The sequence below is a fragment of the Suricata suricatta genome, chromosome 12, assembly GCF_006229205.1.
Source record: "Suricata suricatta isolate VVHF042 chromosome 12, meerkat_22Aug2017_6uvM2_HiC, whole genome shotgun sequence".
Taxonomy (NCBI): domain Eukaryota; kingdom Metazoa; phylum Chordata; class Mammalia; order Carnivora; family Herpestidae; genus Suricata; species Suricata suricatta.
Genome location: NC_043711.1, coordinates 17,902,459 through 17,924,459, shown reverse-complemented (window position 1 = coordinate 17,924,459; position 22,001 = coordinate 17,902,459). Strand labels below are relative to the sequence as shown.

Sequence of the window (22,001 nt, the reverse complement as noted above, 5' to 3'; positions counted from 1 at the left end):
CATGGTCAGAGGTTTAGTATCTTAGAGCCTATATTTTCAGGGCAGTGTGGGAGCAGAGAGGCCCAGAATGTTGGAGGATACTGACACTCAACTTGCCTCCAGGGAGCCCCCTAGCCTACCCTTTCCTACTGTATACAAGTCTCAGGGGCCTCTCCTAGTTGGCTCTGGCCCCGACTTTGGAGACAACATGACCTTTCCTGATGGCAAGCCTATTACAGCAGCCAATTGCCCAAGGTGAGCAGTCTGAGAAACAGGGTGGGGTCATAGGACTCTAGGGCCTTAGTAGGGTTGGGGTCCCTGGGGTCTTTGGTTAATGGGAACCTAAGTCCTGAGGGTCCAGGTCTTAGGGTAGTCTGGGCCTGAGTCTGTATCTTGTATCTAGACCCCAGAGGAACCCCTGCCCCTGCAGTAGGGAGCTGGCTCTACACTGTGGACTGGCTTGGACTTTGCACACATAGTTGATTGGGCTGGCCTCTCTCTGCTGGCATCCACAGTGCCTTGTGCCATGGAGTATGACATTGTCCTGTGCTATGAGACTAAGGTCAGTGACATAGGTGCCAAGAAGGTAAATGGATGATGTTACGTGGTGGGCAGGGGCAGCTCTATGACTGCTGACCCTTAACCCTAGGCACCTGAAGATTGGCAGGGATTAGTCTGTGTTCATAGCCAATCCCTACCCAGCAGCACCTGCTGTGCCCATCTGTGCTCAGAACAGCTGGTCCAAATGGTCTTGATCCGTGCACAGAGGTAGGCAGGACCCTATGACCCCCCAATATCAAGACCTTATTATGCTGCTAACATCTGTGAAACAAACCTCGAAGTGGGAAATCTCCAATATGAAATGTCATTATGTCATAGAGCAGTCAAAACACAGACTGAATATAAAACAGAGCAGGATTTAAGAAGTTGGTCTTTTTGCATGGGTCGTATGATGAAATACTGGATGCAACAGAAATGGGACACAACCCTGGGACCACATGATCATGACCTCCTTATCCTACCCTTACTCCTCTGCTCCCCGTAGAGCTATGGTTTTATCCAGACCTTTCCACTTTGAACCAGGAACATACTACTCTGTGATCCTGTGGCTATGGAGAACCAAGGGGGTGTGGAGACCTTGAGGGGGAACACTGTCCTTCTGGATTTGGTGAGGTCCTCAGAGCTCCACCCCACATCTAGGGGAGACAAGTTATAGCAGGATAAAATGGATGCAGTGGGGTTGGGGAGTAGGTGTCTGGAGACCTAGAGTTGCACCAAGAGGATCAAGACAGGTGGATAGTGTAGGGAGGGAGGTCCAGGCAGGAGCAAAGCACATGCCAAGGATAGAAGGTGAGAATAGGCAGCTGCCAGACCTCGAAGGACCTTGTGGGCCAAGAGAAGGGCTTAACCTTTATTGTGGGGCATTGGGGAGCTGTGGAAGGGGGTTGAACAGGGAAGATTCATGGGGGGAGAATGGATTGGTTTTTTTAAACCTCTTTTTTAAATTTTTTAAAAATGTTTATTTTTGATACAGAGAGAGACAGAGCATGTGAGGGGGAGGGTCAGAGAGAGAAGGAGACACAGAACTGGAAGCAGGCTCCAGGCTCTGAGCTAGCTGTCAGCACAGAGCCCGACGCAGGGCTTGAACGCACAAATGTGAGATCTGACCTGAGCCGAAGTCAGAGGCTTAACCGACTGAGCCACCCAGGCGCCCCGAGAATGGATTGTTAAGGGAGGCTGCTGCAGTGATTCTGAGTGAGAGGTGGCATTGCTTGGACTAGATTGGAGCCACTGGAGAGGAAGAAGAAACAGGAAAGGGACAGGAAGGGGCTCTGAGGTCCAGTGTGAGGAAAAGTAGTTAGTAGGTATGAGCAAGTAGGGCTGGGATCACTGCCCTCTGCCTGCCACCCTCGACCCATCTACTAGGTTGTGCTATTGCTATGGGTGAAGGAATTGCCTGGGCTGAGATCTGTGGACACTGGGGCCACAGGGCACTTACAGGAGCTCCACAAGGCAGACTGCATGGAAGCAGCAAGAACAGGCCTCTCCATGCCTAAGGCTTGTGTCTGCCTTGTCTGAAGCTTCTCTCGCCTGCTCCATGGGGGTAGTCTTGGTGAGTGTGAGCCCCTGGCTTGAAGGAGCTGCAGGATAGAGGTTGCAGGAAGCACCCCAAGGTTCATCTTATCTCGTTGTTTCTCCTACCAGTATGTGAGTGCCACCCCCTAGGATTCACTGAGTATTGAGTGTGCCCTGCTAGGTGGGCAGTACCCTTGCCGTCCTAATATCATTGGCTGTACCTGTGACCACTCTGTGTCTGGAAATGTATGGCTTCAGACCCACTGGCTGTAGTGCTAAGCCTTCAGGGCCAGTGAGTATGGTTGTGGGCTCTGGGACCAATCATCTCTCTCCTCTGCATGGCAGGTTTGCCCTGTCATTCCCCACAGAGGGCCGCTGCCACACTGAGGGTGCCAGTGGTGCCATTTGTAACCCTGTGAATGAACAGTGCACATCCCTGGCTGGACTTGCTGGTCACTGCTGTGACCACTGCCTCTCTGGTCAGAGGGACTTCCCACACTACCAGCCTTGTGCCTGCAATGGACATGCTGAGTTGTGCTGCCCACTTACAGGCATCTGCCAGGCTTGCCATGGAGCCACCACAGGCCAGCACCATGAGAGGTGAGCACTGGATCATTGGGTAGGAATTAGGACGAGTGGGCCAAGCCCCATTCCACGTGCTACTGCCAGGAGGTGCTTGGATGGCTACTACAGAGACCCTACGCTGGGCTCAGGCCAGCAGCACCCAGCCTTGCCCCTGTTTTGGGCACCCTGGCTCTGGCCTCTGTCATGTGAGTTCCTGCCATGTAGACAGTGTGAGTGGACGTGTTCTGTGCCTCTGCGCACCTGGTTACGTAGGTGAGGGATGTTTGGCAGGGGCAAACTCATGGCCCTGCTCACTGTTCGCAATCTCATCAGGTCCATGAGGCAAACCTTTGCCAATGCCACCTGTATGTTGGACTGCAGGCTGGGCACCCCTCCTGGAGGAGTTGCTGTTCAAGGGAGGGAGGGTCAAATGGAAAAAGCTATAGGCATGGAATTTGTAATCCATGAAGATGGGCTATAATGTAGCTACTGTGTTCTCTGCTCTCTTGGCTCCACCTCAGACTTTCTGGCTGGGTATGTAGGACCCACAGACCACAAGGTACAGGAAGATACTGAGACGACCCACACATACCTCAATCCTTTCCGGGCCCCAGCTGCGACTGCTGTTCCTCTAGCTACTTTGGGTGCCCTTGGCCATGGGAAACCCCAGAAGAGAATGTGCCAGCCCTGTCAGTGCAACAATAATGTAGATCCCCGCGATCCTGCTGCCTGCAACCTCCACAATGGACACTGCCAGCACTGTCTGCACCACAGCCATGGTCCTGGCTGTGCCCGTGGCAGGCCTGACTTCCATCGCAGTGCTCTGTGCCCAGGTGGCTGCCAGCATGAGTGTGCGGCTAGGGTGGGTGGGAACATCCCAAGGTAGGTGGGAGTGGCCCTTCCTCAGACCTTTCCTCTCCCTAGGCTGTAGCTGTGACCCCCCGGGGCCCTGTTCCTGCACAGTGCCCCATCTCGGGCTGAAGCCTGCTTTTGCAACCAGGTCAGTGAGCAGTACCCTTGGCACCCCAACACGCTGGGGCAGGATTGTAGCTACCGTGCCCCCCTCTTCTGGAACCTGGGGGGACCCAGGGGCTATGAGCCCTGCAACTGCCATGCCCAGCACATTTTGCAGCCAGCATCTCACCCAGTGAGTGAGGCCATGTTGCCCATAGCTTGTGGCAGCAGCCAGGTGTGAGTGTGTGTCTCTAACGGGATGTAACTTGTGGCTGGTGTAGGTGTTCATATGATCACCACCACCAGTGTGTGGGGCTGCAAAGAGCTGTATGACTCTGCTTTTGTGTGACATAAACTATAAGGTAGTGGCAGGGTTTGGGGTAGAGCAGATATGAAGCAGCATGTGCCTGACCCCACAGGCTGCTGAGAGCTAGTATGTGGGTGATCTGCTGTCATGGCAAGTGGAGTGAACATGGCTGGGGTCGGGGGAGGCTGAGGAGACAGAGGTGAAGGGTTAGGATTGAGAGTTCGTGCTGGCAGAGGGCGATGGCCATTCTGAGCAAGAGTTTCTGGGAGGAGAGTGGTTAGCAACTGAATGAGATGAGGCCTGCAGTGTGTGTTTGTTCTTGTGTCCTTGGTGGAAGAGACCGTGGGAGTCAGAGTGATGGAGGCATGGGGGTGAGGGTATGGAGACAGCAGGATGTTTGGATAGGGACACAGAGGGAGAAAGGGCAGCAGGTCAGGAGTTGAGAACCCAGAGGGTCTGTGCGGGGCTGGCCAAGGAGAAAGCAGGAAGGGAGAAGCCTTCAGCCAAGCACAAGTGTGGGTGCTATCTGGGGCAGGAGCAGGGCAAGCACTGTGTGCTTGGTGTGCGTATGCTCCCGTTTAGTACTTATGTCCTTCTCCCTGTCATAGGGAAGGCTCTGTCTTCCTAAGGACTGGCTCACACTCTCTTCCCTCAGGTCACAGGTCAGTGCCCTTGTTTGGCAGGACTTGGGGGCCGTATGTGCTCCAGATGTCAGGCTGGGCACCACGGTGACCCAGAGGAGGAATGCAGAGAGGGCTGCTCACACCACTCCATTGGGGGTGAGACTGCCCTAAAGGGGCCCGGTGTGGAGCAGCAGGGGAGGGATGGGGCTTTCCTGAGGGAGAGCACAGCATGTTTATTGCTGCTTCCCCCCACAACTCAAAGATATACTTGGGGACACAATTGTTGGTAAGATCAGGTAGGGTGTGCCCGTAGAGAGCACACATCAGGTAGCTCTTTTCTGAACCCACCTGCCAGTCCTTCACCCCAGCTGACCCCTGACTGGACTGTAGATGTTCCAGAGTATTGTGCTCTTCCTCTGCCCAAAGGCTGTTATGCCATATGGCCTCTGTGGCCAGGGAAGATGCTAGTGCCCATGGCTGTTCTGATCAGTGGCTTGTGTGCACCCTACCACTCACATAGGACACTTCTCCAGGCCTTTTGGAGGTAAGGCTAGGGCAAGTGTCATCTGCTCCCTGCCCTGAACCCACAGCCTATGCCTGTGACCCACTGGGCTCCATCCTGCTCGGCTGTGATCCACACACAGGTGCCTCCCTTTGCAGAGAGAGCACCTCAAAGCTGAGGTGCCAGACCCGGGCCTGTGGCTCCAGAGGTGGCTTCCCACACTGCACCTCTGCCCTACATGTTTCACCTCCTGGGACCAACGTCTAGCTCTGCTCCAGCTGCCACTAGAAACTGTGGCCCAGGAGGTGCCCCCCCCCGCCCCCCGCTACACAAGAGGATGCCTGTCTAGGGTTCCCGGGGCCAGGGTGGACACCTACAGGTCCTGGAGGGGATACTCCAGCAGCCACAGACTTTCCTGGAATCTTCTTCACCCATTGTGGGGACTCTGGAGCAACTTACAGAATGGGTAGCTGGATTAAGGCCAGGGGTCTTGCGTCAGTAAGGGGGAGGTCTCCAGCTAGCTTCTCAGGGTTGGGGACTCAGGGGGTCTCAGGCTGGCCTGTCTTGAGTCCTGGGTCTAGGAGTCAGGTGGGTTTTCCTGAGTGAGGAGTTATGAAGGAGAGGATATCTCTGGCCAAGTTGATGTTCCATCTTCCTGCAGGAAGAAAGTGACTGCTTTGGCCCAGACACTGTGGACCATAAGACAGATTGTGGCAGAAAGAGAGCCATGAGTTAGGAGGCAGTGTGAATGTCTGCAAGAATTATCCTAGGAGCTAAACTGTGTCAAGGGTTTGGCCTGGCCCAAGAGGACAACAGGAGCCCAAGATGAGGCCTAATGAGCAGGCAAGTGGGCAGCCGGTGAGGGTAGGGGCCAGGGTGGGGCAAAAGGAAGAGGCCAGGTGCCTTTGCTTATGTACCTGGGGGAACCCAGAAGGCTAACTGACTCTGCCTCAACTAGTGGAGCCCTGACCTACCCCTCTATCCATCCCTGCCATCCCTTGCAGATGCTGAGGCCCAGGCCTCCTTAGCTGCCTGCTTTCCCAGGAAGTCCTGCTTGGAGCCCAGGTTGTGACTACGTTTGTAGAACAAGACAGCATCCTGAGACAGGCCCAAGAGACTGGTGGTGGACAGAGCAGCTGCTATGGGGGATGGGTCAGCCAGGGACAGGGACAGCTATCTGGAAGTTGAAACTGAAGAAGTTGGTTGACAAGATCCAGATGTGTCCATAGCTTCTGAGACTCCTAGTCAAAGCTGCAGTGGTGGGTGGAGATATGGATCACTAGAGGGGCGTTCACCAAGGCGAGGACTTTCTTCTAACCAAAACCTGGGTGTAGGGCAATAGGGGATATCTGGGACATACATTTCTCCCTGGATCATCTGGCTTATTTGCAGGAATGTAGGGGTTGGGGACTTGGACTGGCCTACATTGCTGTACTCTGTGGTGTTCCTTCTTGCCCTGGGACCCTGCCCACTACCCAGTGGGCTCTGGTTGCTTCCCATAACTCTTGCAATAGCCTTGATATAGGTGCCACAATCTTAGAGCAGCATTAGCAACTAGTATAGAGCCACTGGGGCCATGAATAGAAGCCAAGGGGGGAGTCCTATGGAACCATGGCCTGGCTATAGGGGTGCAGGAGATACATTTACACCTGACTTACTCCTATGAGCTGTAGCTAATCCAGGCCACAGCAAGCTTCATAGGAATCCAGGCCTAGAGACATGGCATCATGTAAGGGGGTCCTGGAGTTTGGCCACTATAGCCCCTTTATAAGCAACTGTGCAGATCCTCCAGTGTTTCCTCTTGGGCACAGGTCTGCTTGTGTGTGTCTATTCACAGCTGAGGGCAGGAGCAGGTGGGCATACTGTGCTGTGCTGTGATACTTCTTCCAGAATGAGGAATATTCATAAGGGCTAACCAGGGTCAGATGGGAGTACTAGTAGGCTCCTAAATATTTAACAGCTGATTCGAGGTCAGAGGGAATTGATTTGTAGTGTTTATCAATTACCATGGGGTAAGTAAACCCACCATGGCTAATTAAAATTTTTCTAAGTGTTTATATTTATTTTTGAGAGAGAGAGAAACAGATAGAATGTGAGCAGGGGAGGGGCAGAGAGAGAGGGAGACACAGAAACCAAAGCAGGCTCCAGGCTCTGAGCTGTCAGCACAGAGCCCGTTGCTGGGCATGAACCCATGAACCGTGAGATCATAACTTGAGCTGAAGTTGGATGCTTAACCGACTGAGCCACCCAGGCATCCCCTACCATGGCTGATTTTAGTCTACCTACCATTTATCAGCTGATTCACAAAATTTTTTAAACTTTAACACTTGGCTCTTGTTAGCCCCCAGCGCACCATGTAGTCATGTCAGAGACAGGGCCAGTGAGAGGTTAGAGTCAGGGTTTGTTGAGTCAAGGATCAGCGTTCACATCTGAGATTGCTACCCCAATTCCTACATGTAAAGGTGCAGATGCTGTGAGTGTGCAGCTGGTGGCATGACGTGGGCTGGCAGTGCCCATCCCCCAAGGTAGGAAAGTGAGCATTGCCCTCCTGCTAGGTCAGATCCAGAGTACCTTCCCTGCACCAGACACGATAGGCCAGGAACTACCCAGAGCTCAAGGTGTCCTCCATCAGGCACAGCAGACCAGGTGAAGGGCCAGGAGGCTGGAGGTAGAGGACAGAGGATGAGGAGGACAGGGATGCCCAACTAATCATCTGCACCCTTCACGGAGGGGACAGCTAGGGCCCAGGACCAAGAACTGGATGTTCAGCTGGCTGAGGTGGGAAGTCATACAAAGGCTGCAGAACAAGGGCTGCAGGCAGCAAACAGACATTTCGAGGCCTGGAGGCCAGTGTACAGGAGGTGACACCCCACCAGTACCCCTCAGCTCCTTCACACCTCTTGTTCTGTGGCTGCTATTATCCCTATTCTCTCCCTGAGATCCTTGAACCACTGTGATGCCCTGATGCTACTAAATACACAGACCATGTGAACACCCTACTTAGTTGCTACACTGCTGTGACCTCCCTGTGATCCTTTGATCTTTCCCTCAGGTGGCAGGGCTTGGCCTGGATGATACTGGCAGTGGTAGTGGATGTGGCCCCAGTCCTGGGGCATCTTTCCAGTGCAGCTGTGGCTTTCAAGACCTATTTGGCCTTGTCAGCAGCAGGCCGAGGAGACAGAAGAGCAAGCAGTACATGCGATGGGCGTGGCTGGGGGCCTGGGCAAGGTGTGATGGGTACACTGGGCATTGAAGTCTAAGAGGTGGGATTTAGGCTGGGACTGAGCTATACTGGGCTGAGGCAGGGTCTCAGTTATAAAGCTCCATTATCCCCCAGAAAACTTGGGCAGCAATATGTCTGAAATAGGATCTAGATAGGGTAGGTTTTCGGGTCAAATCCTGCTCTAGGAATTGCAGATGGCCCAGTTAGGCCTGGCAGAGTTGCAGAAGGGCACATATAGCCTGGTGACCACGGTGCAAGATGCAGGAGAGTGGGTACAGTAGTCAGGAGCTAAGGTCCAAGAGCTGCTAAAGTGGGTGTGTAACAGCTAGAGCTGGCTAAAAGGTGCATGGATTGGCCATGGTGGGGTAGGGTATGGAGTGGGATCAGCGTCAGATGGATGAGTCAGAGTCAGAACAGGGATGGTGTGGGAGGGTCAGGACTGGGTCTAGGTCAGGTCCAGATTCCTGTAGGGATCAGGGCTGGGGTCAAAGTTCACAACAGGGGTCAAATGTTGATTAGGATTAGAGTTCACTTAGGGCTGGGGTCAGAGTTAAGGTCATGACAGAAGTGAGGACCAAGGTCAGAAATTAGGGCCAAAGGTGAGAACTGGGTTCATATGACCTGATCCTCAGGGTTGGAGCACCATCTGGTGCAGAACAAGCAGATACTGAGCAAGCAGGTGCCATCCTGTGGGCCCTGGAACAGAGGGTAGCAAAGCTGCTTGAGCACATGTGGCTATGGGCAAATGGGTATGCCACCTGCTGACTGTACTGTACGGATGCTAGTAAGACAGACTCTTGGACTACCTGAGTGATCCCAGATTGACCCAAGAATCTCCTGACCTTGAGGACCCAGGGACCCCACTGAGTGCCAGTTGACCTTGAGTAACCCCATTGTGACCCCATGATATCCTCCAGTGATCCTCTGTCCTTGAAAAACCAGAGATCATGTAAAACTCACAGAGGCCATCTAGCGCCTTTGACCCTGATAGATACTTTTCTGAGTGATCTCAAATTCTGAGTCACCTCTAATAAATATTCTTGAGCCCCTCAGGTTGACTACATGACCCCCCAGGGTAACTGGAGACCCCTACTCCGGAAAACTGAAGTAACTCCTGAGACCCAGTAAGTCTAGCAGATCGACTGCCCCTCTGCTCAGACTCTTGTTGAGAAGGCTGGTGATGCCACCTGAAGACCCCCAGGTTTCTACCCCAGCTCCACAGCTCTGGGTCCTCTCCGTTTGGCCCCAGACCGAGTTGGCACAGTTGTAGCAGCTCAGAGCCACTGGGGCCAGGCCCTATAGACCAGCAGTGGGTCCTGCCTGTGGTCCCAGGGGCCTGGGTGGGGCATTTGCAAGCCTCTCGCATTCCAAGCCTGGGCTCCGGCCTCCCGGCAGGCCAAAAGGTGTGGAATGGATGAATAGCCATAAGATCTGGATTCAGTCCCTGCCTCTGTTGTCAGCTGCCAGCACCCATTTTCACACCGGGAAACTGAGACAGCACTTCTCGTGAGTACTTTCTGTAGTGGCTAAGGGAGGTGGAGACTCCTGGGGCGGTGACTTGGACAAGGGGATGGCTTTTTTCCATCTCTCGTTCTACTTCCATCTTATCCTGCTGCTGTGGCCAGGCCAGCCTAAAGCTTCCCCCATTCCTAAATAGAGGAGCTTGATGTCTGTGTGTGACCTCTCACCTACCCGCTGATGCTGGAACCCTGAAACTGAACAGTCTAGTAGATGGTGACTTCCACAGCACTCATAACGCTGGGTGGAAAGGCTGGGTTCTGTGGGCCGTTTGAAGTCTCAGAAGATCAAACTCCTTTTCTTTGCTCTTGTCATACTCCCTACTTGGTGTGCCCCCTAACTGTGGTGGTCTAAAACCAAACCCCCTGCCCCTTGGTCTGCACAGGTCTGAGCAAGGGAGTACAATAAAGTTTTGCAGGTGAGCTGGACTATGTCTGGTTTCTAGAATGAGGGTCATTTCTGGAGCGGTGGGAGAGGAACTTCTGCACGGTGTTGCACTCCTGCCCAAGATCCGCTCCACACTTTCCTTTTTGCCGTGCTTCTCAACTTTGCTCAAAGTCGCAAGACTCTGCTAGTGAAGGGACTGCCTAAGGGAGGATTGAGTGGGGAATCTGCCTGGGAATTAACCTGGGCAGGGTCTGCACGGGACCCCGAGGGAAGGGCAGGGTGGGCCTGGGCTACGGACTTCTCATCCTTCCCCTCATCTGGATTCCCTTCCTCTTCAGGATGGAGCGGGCCTCAGGGGGGCCAAGGAGAGACCTGTGGGGACTGCCTGGGCCCTGGGAGCTTCGACTGGGCCTGCTGCTAAGCGGTGAGAGGGCCTGGTGTAGGCCTGGGGTTTGTGGGATGAGATGATGGATCGTGGGGGAGTAGTCTTGGGGCTATGGGGTGGGAGCGCAGCAGAACTGGCTGACCCACTGTTCCCAGTGCTGGCCACCGCCCTGGCCCAGGCCCTGGCCCCAGATGTGCCAGGCTGTTCGAGGGGAAGCTGCTACCCTGCCACAGGTGACCTGCTAGTGGGCCGTGCTGACAGACTGACTGCCTCATCCACCTGTGGCTTGCATGGCCCCCAGCCCTACTGCATCGTTAGTCACCTTCTGGTGAGGCTGGGATGGGTAGGCCAAGGGAGGGGGTACTGGGACTGGCTGAAGCACTGATCCTGACCTTGACTCTGACATAACCCAGGATGAGAAGAAGTGCTTCCTGTGTGATTCCCGGCGCCCCTTCTCTGCTAGAGACAACCCAAACAGCCATCGCATCCAGAATGTAGTTACCAGCTTTGCACCGCAGCGCCGGACAGCCTGGTGGCAGTCAGAGAATGGTGAGGCCGTGGGTGGGGCATGGGGTGAGCAGGGTTGCCCACCAGTAGTCTCAACTCCCTGACTTCCGACTCCTGCCTCAGGTGTCCCCGTGGTCACCATCCAGCTGGACTTGGAGGCTGAGTTTCATTTCACGCACCTCATTATGACCTTCAAGGTGCCGCATGTCTGGGAGCCTGCTTGAATCACCCTGCTTGGCTCCCCATTGCCCCTGAACAGATTCCTAGCAACTTAGCCCAGCCTCCCTGAGGTCCCATGCTATATTCTGGCTGCATGGGAGGCTCCTTCATGGCCCACACCTTCTGTTGCCTTCTTCCTCCAGGCCTTTGCAAGTGCTGCCTCCCTGGGCCCCATCAACCCTGAGTCTCCCCATTAGAATGGGCTATCCTCCCTGACTATTGCTTGGCTTCCAGTGGTCACCCCCACCTATCCATGGACTGCTTGAGGGCAAGCCCCAGCTGGGCAGGGTTCTTGATGGGCCTGGTCCTGATGCCCACTGATCAGCCGTGCCCTCCACCCAGACATTTCGTCCTGCTGCCATGCTGGTGGAGCGCTCAGCAGACTTTGGACGCACCTGGCATGTGTACCGATATTTTTCCTATGACTGTGGGGCTGACTTTCCAGGAGTCCCACTGGCCCCCCCACGGCACTGGGATGATGTAGTCTGTGAGTCCCGCTACTCAGAGATTGAGCCATCTACTGAAGGCGAGGTGAGGAGCAGGATCTGACTTAGGGCAGGAAGAGGGGAGATGATGGGCTTGAGGCAGGGCCCAGTGCCTCTAATGGCTCCATGTCCCACCAGGTCATCTATCGTGTGCTGGATCCTGCCATCCCAATCCCAGACCCCTACAGCCCATGGATCCAGAGTGAGTGTTCTTCCTTTTGAGCCTGGCACAGTCCCAGTGTCCGGCTGGTGACTATTTGGGGCCTCAGTAGCTATTTTGGGTGCTTCTTAGGGCAGGTGCCAAGTCCAATTTAGCTCATATAGCAATAGATAGGAGGTCTCCCAAGGTGACCTTAGCAGCTGCAGCCCCTGAGTGGGCATGGAGCAACAAGAGCCTGCCTGGCCAGCTGGCTCCCAATCCTTTCCCCCCACTTAGACCTGCTGAAGATCACTAACTTACGGGTGAATCTGACACGGCTACATACGCTGGGAGACAACCTGCTTGATCCACGGCGGGAGATCCGTGAGAAATACTATTATGCCCTCTACGAGCTGGTTGTGCGTGGCAACTGCTTCTGTTATGGACATGCCTCACAGTGTGCACCTGCCCCAGGGGCACCAGCCCATGCTGAAGGCATGGTGAGGGGCTTTAGCTGGCTGGAATAGGGCTAGGGGGAGGGGCAGGCATGGCTGGACAGTGCTGACCACCTGCCTGCCCACCTTCTAGGTTCACGGAGCCTGTGTCTGTAAACATAACACTCGTGGCCTCAATTGTGAGCAGTGTCAAGATTTCTATCATGACCTGCCCTGGAGTCCAGCTGAGGATGGCCACAGTCATGCCTGTAGGAGTGAGTCAGATCCTGGCCCACAGAGCCCCCGAACTCTGTGGTCTGGCTGTGCCATGAGTTAAGCCCCTAACACCCAGGCTCTATCCAAAGAGTATCCAGGCCTTGATGCCCTTAGGGATTCCCTTAACCCTCCTTCACAATCTACTCTGGGCAGGGGGGGTCAGTATAATGCTGAGACCTTAAAGTACCTGAGCCCACAGCCACAAATTCTGGCCTGTGGCAGGGACCTACTTGTCACTGGGACCCTTACATTCCTTACCTTCAGGATATTGTCCCTCAAGTGACCTTTGTCCTGCCTTCCCCTCCCCTAAGAGTGTGAGTGCCATGGGCACGCCCACCGCTGCCACTTCGACATGGCCATATATCTGGCATCTGGCAATGTGAGTGGAGGTGTATGTGATGGATGTCAGCACAACACAGCTGGGCTCCACTGTGAGCTCTGCCGACCCTTCTTCTACCGTGATCCAACCAAGGACCTGAGGGACCCTGCTGTGTGCCGCTGTGAGGCTGGGTTTGGGCATGGGAGAGGGAAGGCTGAGTCTGGGGTAGGAACTAGGAAGCCAGACTGCTGTCCAGTTTGAAGGGGTTTGAGGTTGGGGGCGGGGGGGCAGGGTGAAGCCAGGCTGGGAATCTAGGGTGAAGAGGCTTGGGAGATGAGTGATGCTGGGCTAGTTGAGATAGGGTGACCCTGCACCTCTTTTTGCCCTCAGCCTGTGATTGTGACCCCATGGGGTCCCAAGATGGTGGTCGCTGTGATCCCCATGACGATCCTGCTCTGGGGCTGGTCTCGGGCCAGTGTCGCTGCAAAGAACATGTGGTGGGCTCTCGCTGCCAGCAGTGCCGTGATGGCTTCTTTGGGCTCAGTGCCAGTGACCCTGCAGGCTGTCAGCGTATGTGCTTCCTGCCCTAGCTCCTGTGCTAACCTTAAGCCTTGACTTTTTACTTTTGACCCAATGAACACCAGCACTACCATAGCTCCCCAGAGTCCTGATGGGTCTCCTTCCCCACAGGATGTCAGTGTGATGCACGAGGCACGGTGCCTGGGGTCACTTCTTGTGACCCCAACAGTGGAACCTGTTTCTGCAAGCGTCTAGTGACTGGACATGGCTGCAACCGCTGCCTGGTGCGACTGTAGGGGGCTGGGGTTCTGGGGTCCTGCACTTCTGAGGGCACAGGGTGAGGGGGTAGGGTCTATACCCCACTGGGTTGGTCCTGGAGAGCTTAGGGTGTATTTCTGGCTGGGAGGCCAAGGTGGGAGCCATGGTCTAGGGGACCATGTTTCTCCAAGGGGTGGGAGAGGCTGAGAGCTGTCATTGGATTCCCTGATGGGTGGCGAGGGGGGGTCTGTTTCTGGTCCCCAGCAACCTCCTCTCCCCAGCCTGGCCATTGGGGCCTGAGCCATGACCTGCTTGGCTGCCGTCCGTGTGATTGCGACGTGGGTGGCGCCATGGATCCCCAGTGAGTGCTGTATAAGAGGTCTGGGAAGGGTGGGAAAAGATCCTGGGCAGGGTAAGGGGTCCTTCTTGAGTAACTGTGGACTTCCCAGGTGTAATGAGGCCACAGGTCAGTGCCGCTGCCGCCAGCACATGGTGGGGCGACGCTGTGAGCAGGTACAGCCTGGCTACTTCCGGCCTTTCCTTGACCACCTAACTTGGGAGGCTGAAGACACCCGAGGAAAGGTAAGGGGCAACATTGGAGGGCGGGGCTTGTGCTGGAGAGGCAGTTATGGGTGGTACTTTGTCTGGGGAGGGTGTCCAGCCTTGGTGAGGGTGTCTTAGCTGAAGAGCTGAGTTTTGGGGACAGGCTGTGGTAGGAGAGATGGTGCCTTACCTAGGCACTCACCTTGAGCTGTATCCCTCACAGGTGCTGGATGTGGTGGAGCGCCTCGCGACCCCTGGTGGGACTTCATCCTGGACAGGCCGGGGCTTTGTTAGGCTGCAGGAAGGTCAGGCACTGGAGTTCCTGGTGACATCTGTGCCAAGAGCCATGGATTATGATCTGCTGCTGCGCTTGGAGCCCCAGGTCAGACTCTGTGAAATCTGACCCAGAGCTGAACCTCCAGGTGTGGTAGCATTTTCTTCATCATCCTATTCCCCCAGATCCCTGAGCAGTGGGTAGAGATGGAAGTGGTTGTGCAACGCCCAGGGCCTGTGTCTGCCCACGGCCCGTGTGGGCATGTGCTGCCCAAGGATGACCACATTCCAGGGACTCTGCAACCAGAAAGCAGGTGAGGGCACTAATGGTAGCATCTATAACAGTGGAGGGTTGTGGGCCATCCCTAATTCCCTGAAGGGCACTTAGAAGATCACACTGCTCATTCATCTGTCCCTTGCTTCAAGTGCCTCCTCTTGACAGCTGTTTGCCAAGTGCTATTAGGTGTGGCACAGGTCAGAGAAAGGAAGTAGAATAGGCCTGCTCTCTTAGGAATCTAAGTTCCAGAGGCGTGTGGCAAGAATTAATGGGAAATCATTCAGTGTCACTTTAGGGAATGCCCACGGTGGGAAGGGATGGCATCAGAGCATTCTAAGCAGGGATGTGACTGGTCTGATTATTGTTTTATTACATTCAGGGTAATATTTGTTTCTTGTATCTGTTTGTCACCATCTTTTTTGATTTTTTTATTACATAAATATTCAAACATACACAGAAGTAGAGAGAGCAGCATATAAGGGGCCGTACCCATTATAGACATTTTTACCAACTGTGACTTGTGTTTAACAAAAACCTCTCTACTTGTTGAGTGGAGAACAGACTTAAAGGGACCAAGGTGTAAGCCGGAAGATCTGCTAGAGGCTATTGAGTTAGCTGAGTGACAGTGGGTTGGACAGAGGTTTAGCGGTTGATGTGGCGAGATGATGAAGGTTCCAGAGGGCTCTAGGGGCAGAGCTGATGGGTTAGAAGTGTAGGAAAGGGAAAGTGGAAAGATGATTCTAGAGTTTTGAGTTTGTTCATCTGAATGGGTGTTGGGCTCTTTGCTGAGATTGAGACATAGGGAAGAGCAGTTCTGAGTTAGAACTGTTGGAGAAGGCCAATGGGTGGTTACATTTCTATGTCTGGAATTACTGGGAGGCCCCAAGTTGGAGATATAAATTTGGGACTTGTCACTAAAGAGATAGATCTAGATGAAATGACCAGAGAAAGGAGGGAGGACCAGAAGAAAGCTCTGGGGTGTTAGATGCCAGTGGAGAAGAAGGAGCTGGCAGTGGGGGGAAACCAGGAGTGCGGACAGGGTTCCAGAAGTGGAGAGAAGAGTGTCTCAGGAAGGAGGGTGCACTGCTCTCATCACATGCTGCTGAATGCTGGAGCAGCCGGCAACAGAAAAGAGGCTGCTGGGTTTGGCTACATGAAGGTTGACGGTGAGCTTGGTACAGGCTATCTCAATGGCATGCTGGCATAAAAGCTCCATTGGAGTGCAAGGCTGGAGTGGAGGCAGTGAACACAGTTCAATTTATTGGGGAAAGCAAAGATAAAGCAATGTCTAGGGGAGACTCAGGGACTGAGGGAAGATGTTTTCAAGGAAGGATAAAAGATGTTTGCAGGCTGATGGGAATGACCTAGGAAGGGCAGCGCCAGGTTGGAGGGAACGACATAGTCTTGGTGAAGAGGAGCAGAGGTTGGAGGTCAAGTTGAAGGAAATGGGAGGAGGCCATTGAAGACAAATTGGCAAGTATTCATGCCAGGGAAATGCCATGGGGTTGCAAGGCTGTAGGGAGCGTTTTCAGAGATTGGTCGGCACAGGTATAGGAGTCCAGGAAGGCATGCTTGTGGAAATCTGTATAGATTCTCTGTCAGGCTGTTGGCCTGTCAGGTCTGTTGGCCTGACCAAGCCCTAGCATCTTTCTTGGCTAGTGGTTTGGTTGCTGTGTGCGGGGTGAAGAGGCCTAGGATGGGTGTAGGTACCCTGGGTAAACGCTATACATGTCCTTGTCTCCCCCTAGGTATATGATATTTCCCAGACCTGTCTGCCTTGAGCCTGGCATCTCCTATAAGCTGCATCTGAAGCTGCTGCGAACAGGGGGAAGTGCCCAGGCTGAGGTTCCCTACTCTAGACCCAGCCTGCTCATTGACTCGGTGAATAGTTCTCTCTTTCCACACTGACCAAGAAGGCAGGGTCTATGGAATGGGACCTGTAGTGGTGGTGGCTGGATAGGTGGGGCCTGTGACAGAAGAGGCAGGCCCATGGTGGTGCTAAATGCTCTGGTAGTGCCAATATGGTCTCGGGTCTAGACCTCATTCTTCCTTGCTCATCTCTTCAGTTAGTGCTGCTTCCCCGTGTCCTGGTGCTGGAGATGTTTAGTGGGGGTGACGCTGCTGCCTTGGAGCGCCGTGCCACCTTTGAACGCTACCGTTGCCATGAGGAGGGTCTGGTGCCCAGTAAGACCCTTCCTTCATCAGCCTGTGCCCCCCTCCTCATCAGCCTGTCTGCCCTCCTCTACAATGGTGCCTTGCGTAAGTGCCTAAGAGGTGGGTTGGTGGGGCAGAGGTGTGGGGTCCCAGCCTGACTTGGCCCTCTCCACCTGCCCCACAGCCTGTCAGTGTGACCCCCAGGGTTCACTGAGTTCTGAGTGCAATCCCCATGGTGGTCAGTGCCTGTGTAAACCTGCAGTGGTTGGGCGCCGCTGTGATCACTGTGCCCCTGGCTTCTATGGATTTGGCCCCACAGGTTGTCAAGGTACTTGCCTGCCTTTCTTTCCTCCTTTCCTTCTCTCTCCTTCCCACTACTGTTCTTCCCCCTCCCTCCAACTCTGCTTCTTCCTTCCTCTAATTCTGCGTTGGATTCCATGCTCTCAGCACCAGGACATTGGAAGTTCTCTTCCATTCCCAGACTTTCCCACCCTGACCCCACCCCACCTAGATTCCCTCAAACCACCTCCCTGGCTCAGCCTCTGCCTTGCCCCCAGCCTGCCAGTGCAGCCCCGAGGGGGCACTCAGTGGCCTATGTGAAGGGACCAGTGGGCAATGCCCCTGCCGAACTGGTGCCTTCGGGCTTCGCTGTGATCGCTGCCAGCGTGGCCAGTGGGGATTTCCTAACTGCCAGCCATGTGTCTGCAATGGGCATGCAGATGAATGCGACACCCATACAGGCACTTGTCTGGCCTGCCGTGATCACACAGGGGGTGAGCACTGTGAAAGGTGAGCCTGGAGCAGCTTGGAGTGGGTTGGTGGGTGGGAATGCCACTCAGAGATCACATATCTCTTCCTGCCCCTCCCTGAAGGTGCATTGCTGGCTTCCACGGGGACCCACGGCTACCATATGGAGGCCAGTGCCGGCCCTGTCCCTGCCCTGAAGGCCCTGGGAGCCGGCGGCACTTTGCTACTTCTTGCCATCGGGATGGGTACTCCCAGCAGATCATGTGCCACTGTAAGGCAGGCTACACAGGTGAGTAAGTAAGGTGCAGGCATGGAGTTAGCGTGGGGCAGCTGAACTGAACACTCACACCTTTCCCAACTGTGGGCAGGGCTGCGGTGCGAAGCTTGTGCCCCTGGGCACTTTGGGGACCCATCAAGGCCAGGTGGCCAGTGCCAGCCCTGTGAGTGCAGTGGGAACATTGACCCCATGGACCCTGATGCCTGTGATCCCCGCACGGGGCAATGCCTGCGCTGCTTATACCACACGGAGGGGCCACACTGTGCCCACTGCAAGCCTGGCTTCCATGGGCAGGCCACCCAACAGAGCTGTCACCGTAAGTGTGGGATTGGGATGGCTGGGGCAGGGCTCTGCTGCTCAGGCTCCCCTTGATTAATGTGTTTGACTGGCACAGGCTGCACCTGCAACTTACTGGGCACAGATCCCCAGCAGTGCCCATCCACTGACCGGTGCCACTGTGACCCAAGCAGTGGGCAGTGCCCATGCCTCCCCAATGTCCAGGGCCCTAGCTGTGACCGCTGTGCCCCCAACTTCTGGAACCTGACCAGTGGCCATGGCTGTCAGCCCTGTGCCTGCCACCCAAGCCGAGCCAGAGGCCCCACCTGCAACGAGGTATGGGACTCTCTTGTGGATCCCTGGGTGGATGATGCCAACTGTCTGTCTTAAGTCTCCAGGGCTTAGCCTCCAATTGAGGCTCTGACCTCTGCTCTGTTCTCACTCTAGTTCACAGGGCAGTGCCACTGCCGTGCTGGCTTTGGTGGACGAACCTGTTCTGAGTGCCAGGAGCTCCACTGGGGAGACCCTGGGTTGCAGTGCCGCGGTGAGAGGGCTGGCAGGGCTAGGGTGGATGGGGGACTTCTCAGGATGCCCCACTGGCACCCTAACTCCATGGTCTGCCCTTTTCTGCAGCCTGTGATTGTGACCCTCGTGGAATAGACACGCCTCAGTGTCACCGCTCCACAGGCCATTGTAGCTGTCGCCCAGGCGTGTCTGGTGTGCGCTGTGACCAGTGTGCCCGTGGCTTCTCAGGGGTCTTTCCTGCTTGCCACCCATGCCACACATGCTTCGGGGACTGGGACCGTGTGGTACAGGACTTGGCTGCCCGTACGCGGCTCCTAGAGCAGCGGGCACAGGAGCTGCAGCAGATGGGTGTGCTGGGTGCCTTTGAGAGCCGCTTCTGGAATATGCAGGAGAAGTTGGGGACTGTACAGGGGATTGTGGGTGCCCGCAACACCTCAGCTGCCTCTACTGCACAGCTCGTGGAGGCCACAGAGGAGCTGCGGTATGGATGGGCCTGAGGATACGTAGTGGGATGGGACAGAGGCCCAATGGCCTAGGGCTGAAGCTTCTCTAAACACCACCCCCTACTGGCACAGGCGTGAAATTGGGGAGGCCACTGAGCACCTGACCCAGCTGGAGGCAGAACTGACTGATGTGCAGGATCAGAACTTCAATGCCAACCATGCACTGAGCAGTCTGGAGCGAGATGGGCTTGCACTTAATCTCACACTGCGGCAGCTGGACCAGCATTTGGACCTGCTCAAGCATTCAAACTTCCTGGGTGGGTTGTTGGCCAACTAGGCAGGTGGACCAGGGTTGAGTGATCTTTAGCTGACTGCCAGCTTTTGCCCAATATAGGTGCCTATGACAGCATCCGCCATGCCCACAGTTTGTCTGCAGAGGCGGAACGTCGTGCCAACACATCAGCCCTGACAGTGCCCAGCCCTGTGAGCAACTCAGCAGATACCCGGCACAGGACAGAGGTGCTGATGGGTGCCAAGAGGGAGGACTTCAACCGCAAACATATGGCCAATCAGCAGGCACTAGGCGAGCTCTCTGCCCGTACACAGTCCCTGAGCCTGACAGGCATCAATGAATTGGTGAGGCACAAGTGTGGGGTGGGACACCTGGGTGTGGCTGTTCCTTCCACAGGGCCCTGACTTGTTCTATACCTGGCAGGTGTGTGGGCCCCCAGGGGATGCGCCCTGTGCAACAAGCCCTTGCGGGGGTGCTGGCTGCCTGGACGAGGATGGGAAACCCCGCTGTGGGGGCCTCGGCTGCAACGGGGCAGTAGCCATGGCAGACCTGGCACTTGGTCGGGCCCGGCACACACAGGCAGAGCTGCAGCGGGCACTGGCAGAAGGTGGCGGCATCCTCAGACAGGTGGCTGAGACCCGTCGGCAGGCAGGAGAGGCACAGCAGCGAGCCCAGGCAGCCCTGGACAAGGCAAATGCTTCCAGGGGACAGGTGGAGAAGGCCAATCAAGAACTTCGGGAACTTATCCAGAGTGTGAAAGACTTCCTCAGCCGTGAGCCTCCCGTGTGGCCCAGGCCATGTGGTTGTTTCACCTGTGTCTATGTTCATACCTGTGTCCCTGCGTCCATATTTGGGTCAGGGCCTGCACTGGATCTGTGTTTATGACCTCATGTCTAGCCCTTCAACCCTTGCCTATATGTGGTCCCCAAGTCCATGACCCCAAGTCTGTGTCCACTTTAGTTCCTGTCCTTGTAGTTAATCACTATGTCTATGAGCAAACCCATATTCTATGTGGGGTCCCTGAGTCCATACCCCAAAATTGTGCCTGATGCCAATGCTAGAGAATTTGTGTCCCTAAGCCCTTGCCTGTGTCCCCATAGAGGAGGGGGCTGATCCTGATAGCATTGAGATGGTGGCCACACGAGTGCTAGAGCTCTCCATCCCAGCATCACCTGAACAAATCCAGCACCTGGCAGGCGCAATTGCAGAGAGGGTCCAGAGCCTGGCAGATGTGGACACAATCCTGGCACGCACTGTGGGAGATGTGCGTCGGGCAGAACAGCTATTGCAAGATGCACGGCGGGCAAGGTCTGTCTGTGACCCTGGCCTCTATCCTTGACACCTGGTCCTGATACCTGCAGGCTCTGATTCCCTCTCTTCTTCAGGAGTCGTGCTGAGGGTGAGAAACAGAAGGCAGAAACTGTACAAGCAGCACTGGAGGAAGCCCAGAGGGCACAGGGTGCTGCTCAGGGTGCCATCCAAGGGGCGATAGTTGACACACAGGACACAGAGCGGACACTGCATCAGGTGTGGTTCTCTGGGACATGAATAGGGCAAGATTATGGGCATGCACCCATAGACCTGTTTAACCCTGGGTCCACCCATGACAGGTGCAGGAGAAGATGGCAGGTGCAGAGCAGGCACTGAGCTCTGCAGGCGAGCGGGCTCAGAAATTGGATGGTCTTCTGGAAGCTCTGAAATTGAAACGAGCAGGGAATAGTCTGGCAGCCTCCAGTGCTGAAGAAACAGCAGCCAGTGCCCAGGGTCGTGCCAGAGAGGCTGAGCAGGTGGGTCGCGGCAGAACCAGCTGGTGGGGGTTGAAGTAGAAGCTGGGCCTCCACTGGGCCACCTAGCTGACTTTGCCATCTATATCCCCAGCTGCTGCAGGGCCCACTAGGTGACCAGTACCAAACAGTGAAGGCCTTGGTGGAGCGCAAGGCCCAGGGTGTGCTGGCTGCACAGGCACGGGCCGAGCAACTTCGGGATGAAGCTCGAGGCTTGTTGCAGGCTGCTCAGGACAAGTTGCAACGGCTACAAGGTGAGGATTGGGGTGGGTAGGTGCCACAGGTGTGGGACTACGGGATTAGGACCCGTCAGCTGAGACCTTCCCCTCCTAGAGCTGGAGGGCACCTATGAAGAGAATGAGCGGGCACTGGAAGGCAAAGCAGCCCAGCTGGATGGGCTGGAAGCCAGGATGCGTAGCGTGCTTCAAGCCATCAACTTGCAGGTTCAGATCTACAACACCTGCCAGTGACCCCTGCGCGATGTCTACTCCAGTCCCCAGCCCCACCCGTTACTGCCTATGCATGAAACAAACAGTTGCCGGCCTGAGCAGGCCCCCAATAAACCTCTGTGATTACCCACTGTATCGTCTGGACTCTGATTTGGGGAGGGCGGGGTCTCTGGGCAGAATTTCAGGATGGCACCGGCAGGGCCCCAGCGAGGCCAAGGCACTGTAGCCCCGCCTCCTCCGTGCGGGCCCGCCCCGGAGCTGCTGGTCGCCGCACTCCCACTCCCACC

General features: G+C 55.4%; 1 protein-coding gene across 5 annotated transcripts; it reads left to right on the top strand.

The window, feature by feature from the left end:
- The first annotated feature begins 3,280 nt into the window (after positions 1–3,280).
- LAMB2 (laminin subunit beta 2) lies at positions 3,281–21,845 on the top strand. Of its 5 annotated transcripts, XM_029916548.1 has the most exons (35): positions 3,281–3,452; positions 3,544–3,619; positions 9,624–9,734; positions 10,472–10,557; positions 10,674–10,846; positions 10,932–11,067; positions 11,149–11,222; positions 11,587–11,775; positions 11,868–11,931; positions 12,166–12,368; positions 12,457–12,577; positions 12,890–13,078; positions 13,288–13,467; positions 13,588–13,700; positions 13,956–14,035; positions 14,124–14,256; positions 14,441–14,599; positions 14,677–14,804; positions 16,516–16,648; positions 16,834–17,026; positions 17,106–17,249; positions 17,479–17,710; positions 17,794–17,957; positions 18,037–18,261; positions 18,340–18,557; positions 18,669–18,765; positions 18,855–19,227; positions 19,322–19,506; positions 19,584–19,825; positions 19,905–20,253; positions 20,582–20,789; positions 20,867–21,008; positions 21,092–21,268; positions 21,360–21,519; positions 21,599–21,845. In XM_029916548.1, exons 1-35 carry the CDS (start codon positions 3,296–3,298, stop codon positions 21,733–21,735), a joined length of 5,751 nt encoding a protein of 1,916 aa, XP_029772408.1. In that variant the 5' UTR covers positions 3,281–3,295; the 3' UTR covers positions 21,736–21,845. The 5 variants fall into 5 exon arrangements, with proteins under 5 accessions (XP_029772408.1, XP_029772409.1, XP_029772411.1 ...); XM_029916549.1 differs by lacking the exon at positions 9,624–9,734; XM_029916551.1 differs by lacking the exons at positions 3,281–3,452; positions 3,544–3,619 and adding an exon at positions 8,187–8,233.
- The last annotated feature ends 156 nt before the right edge of the window (positions 21,846–22,001 follow it).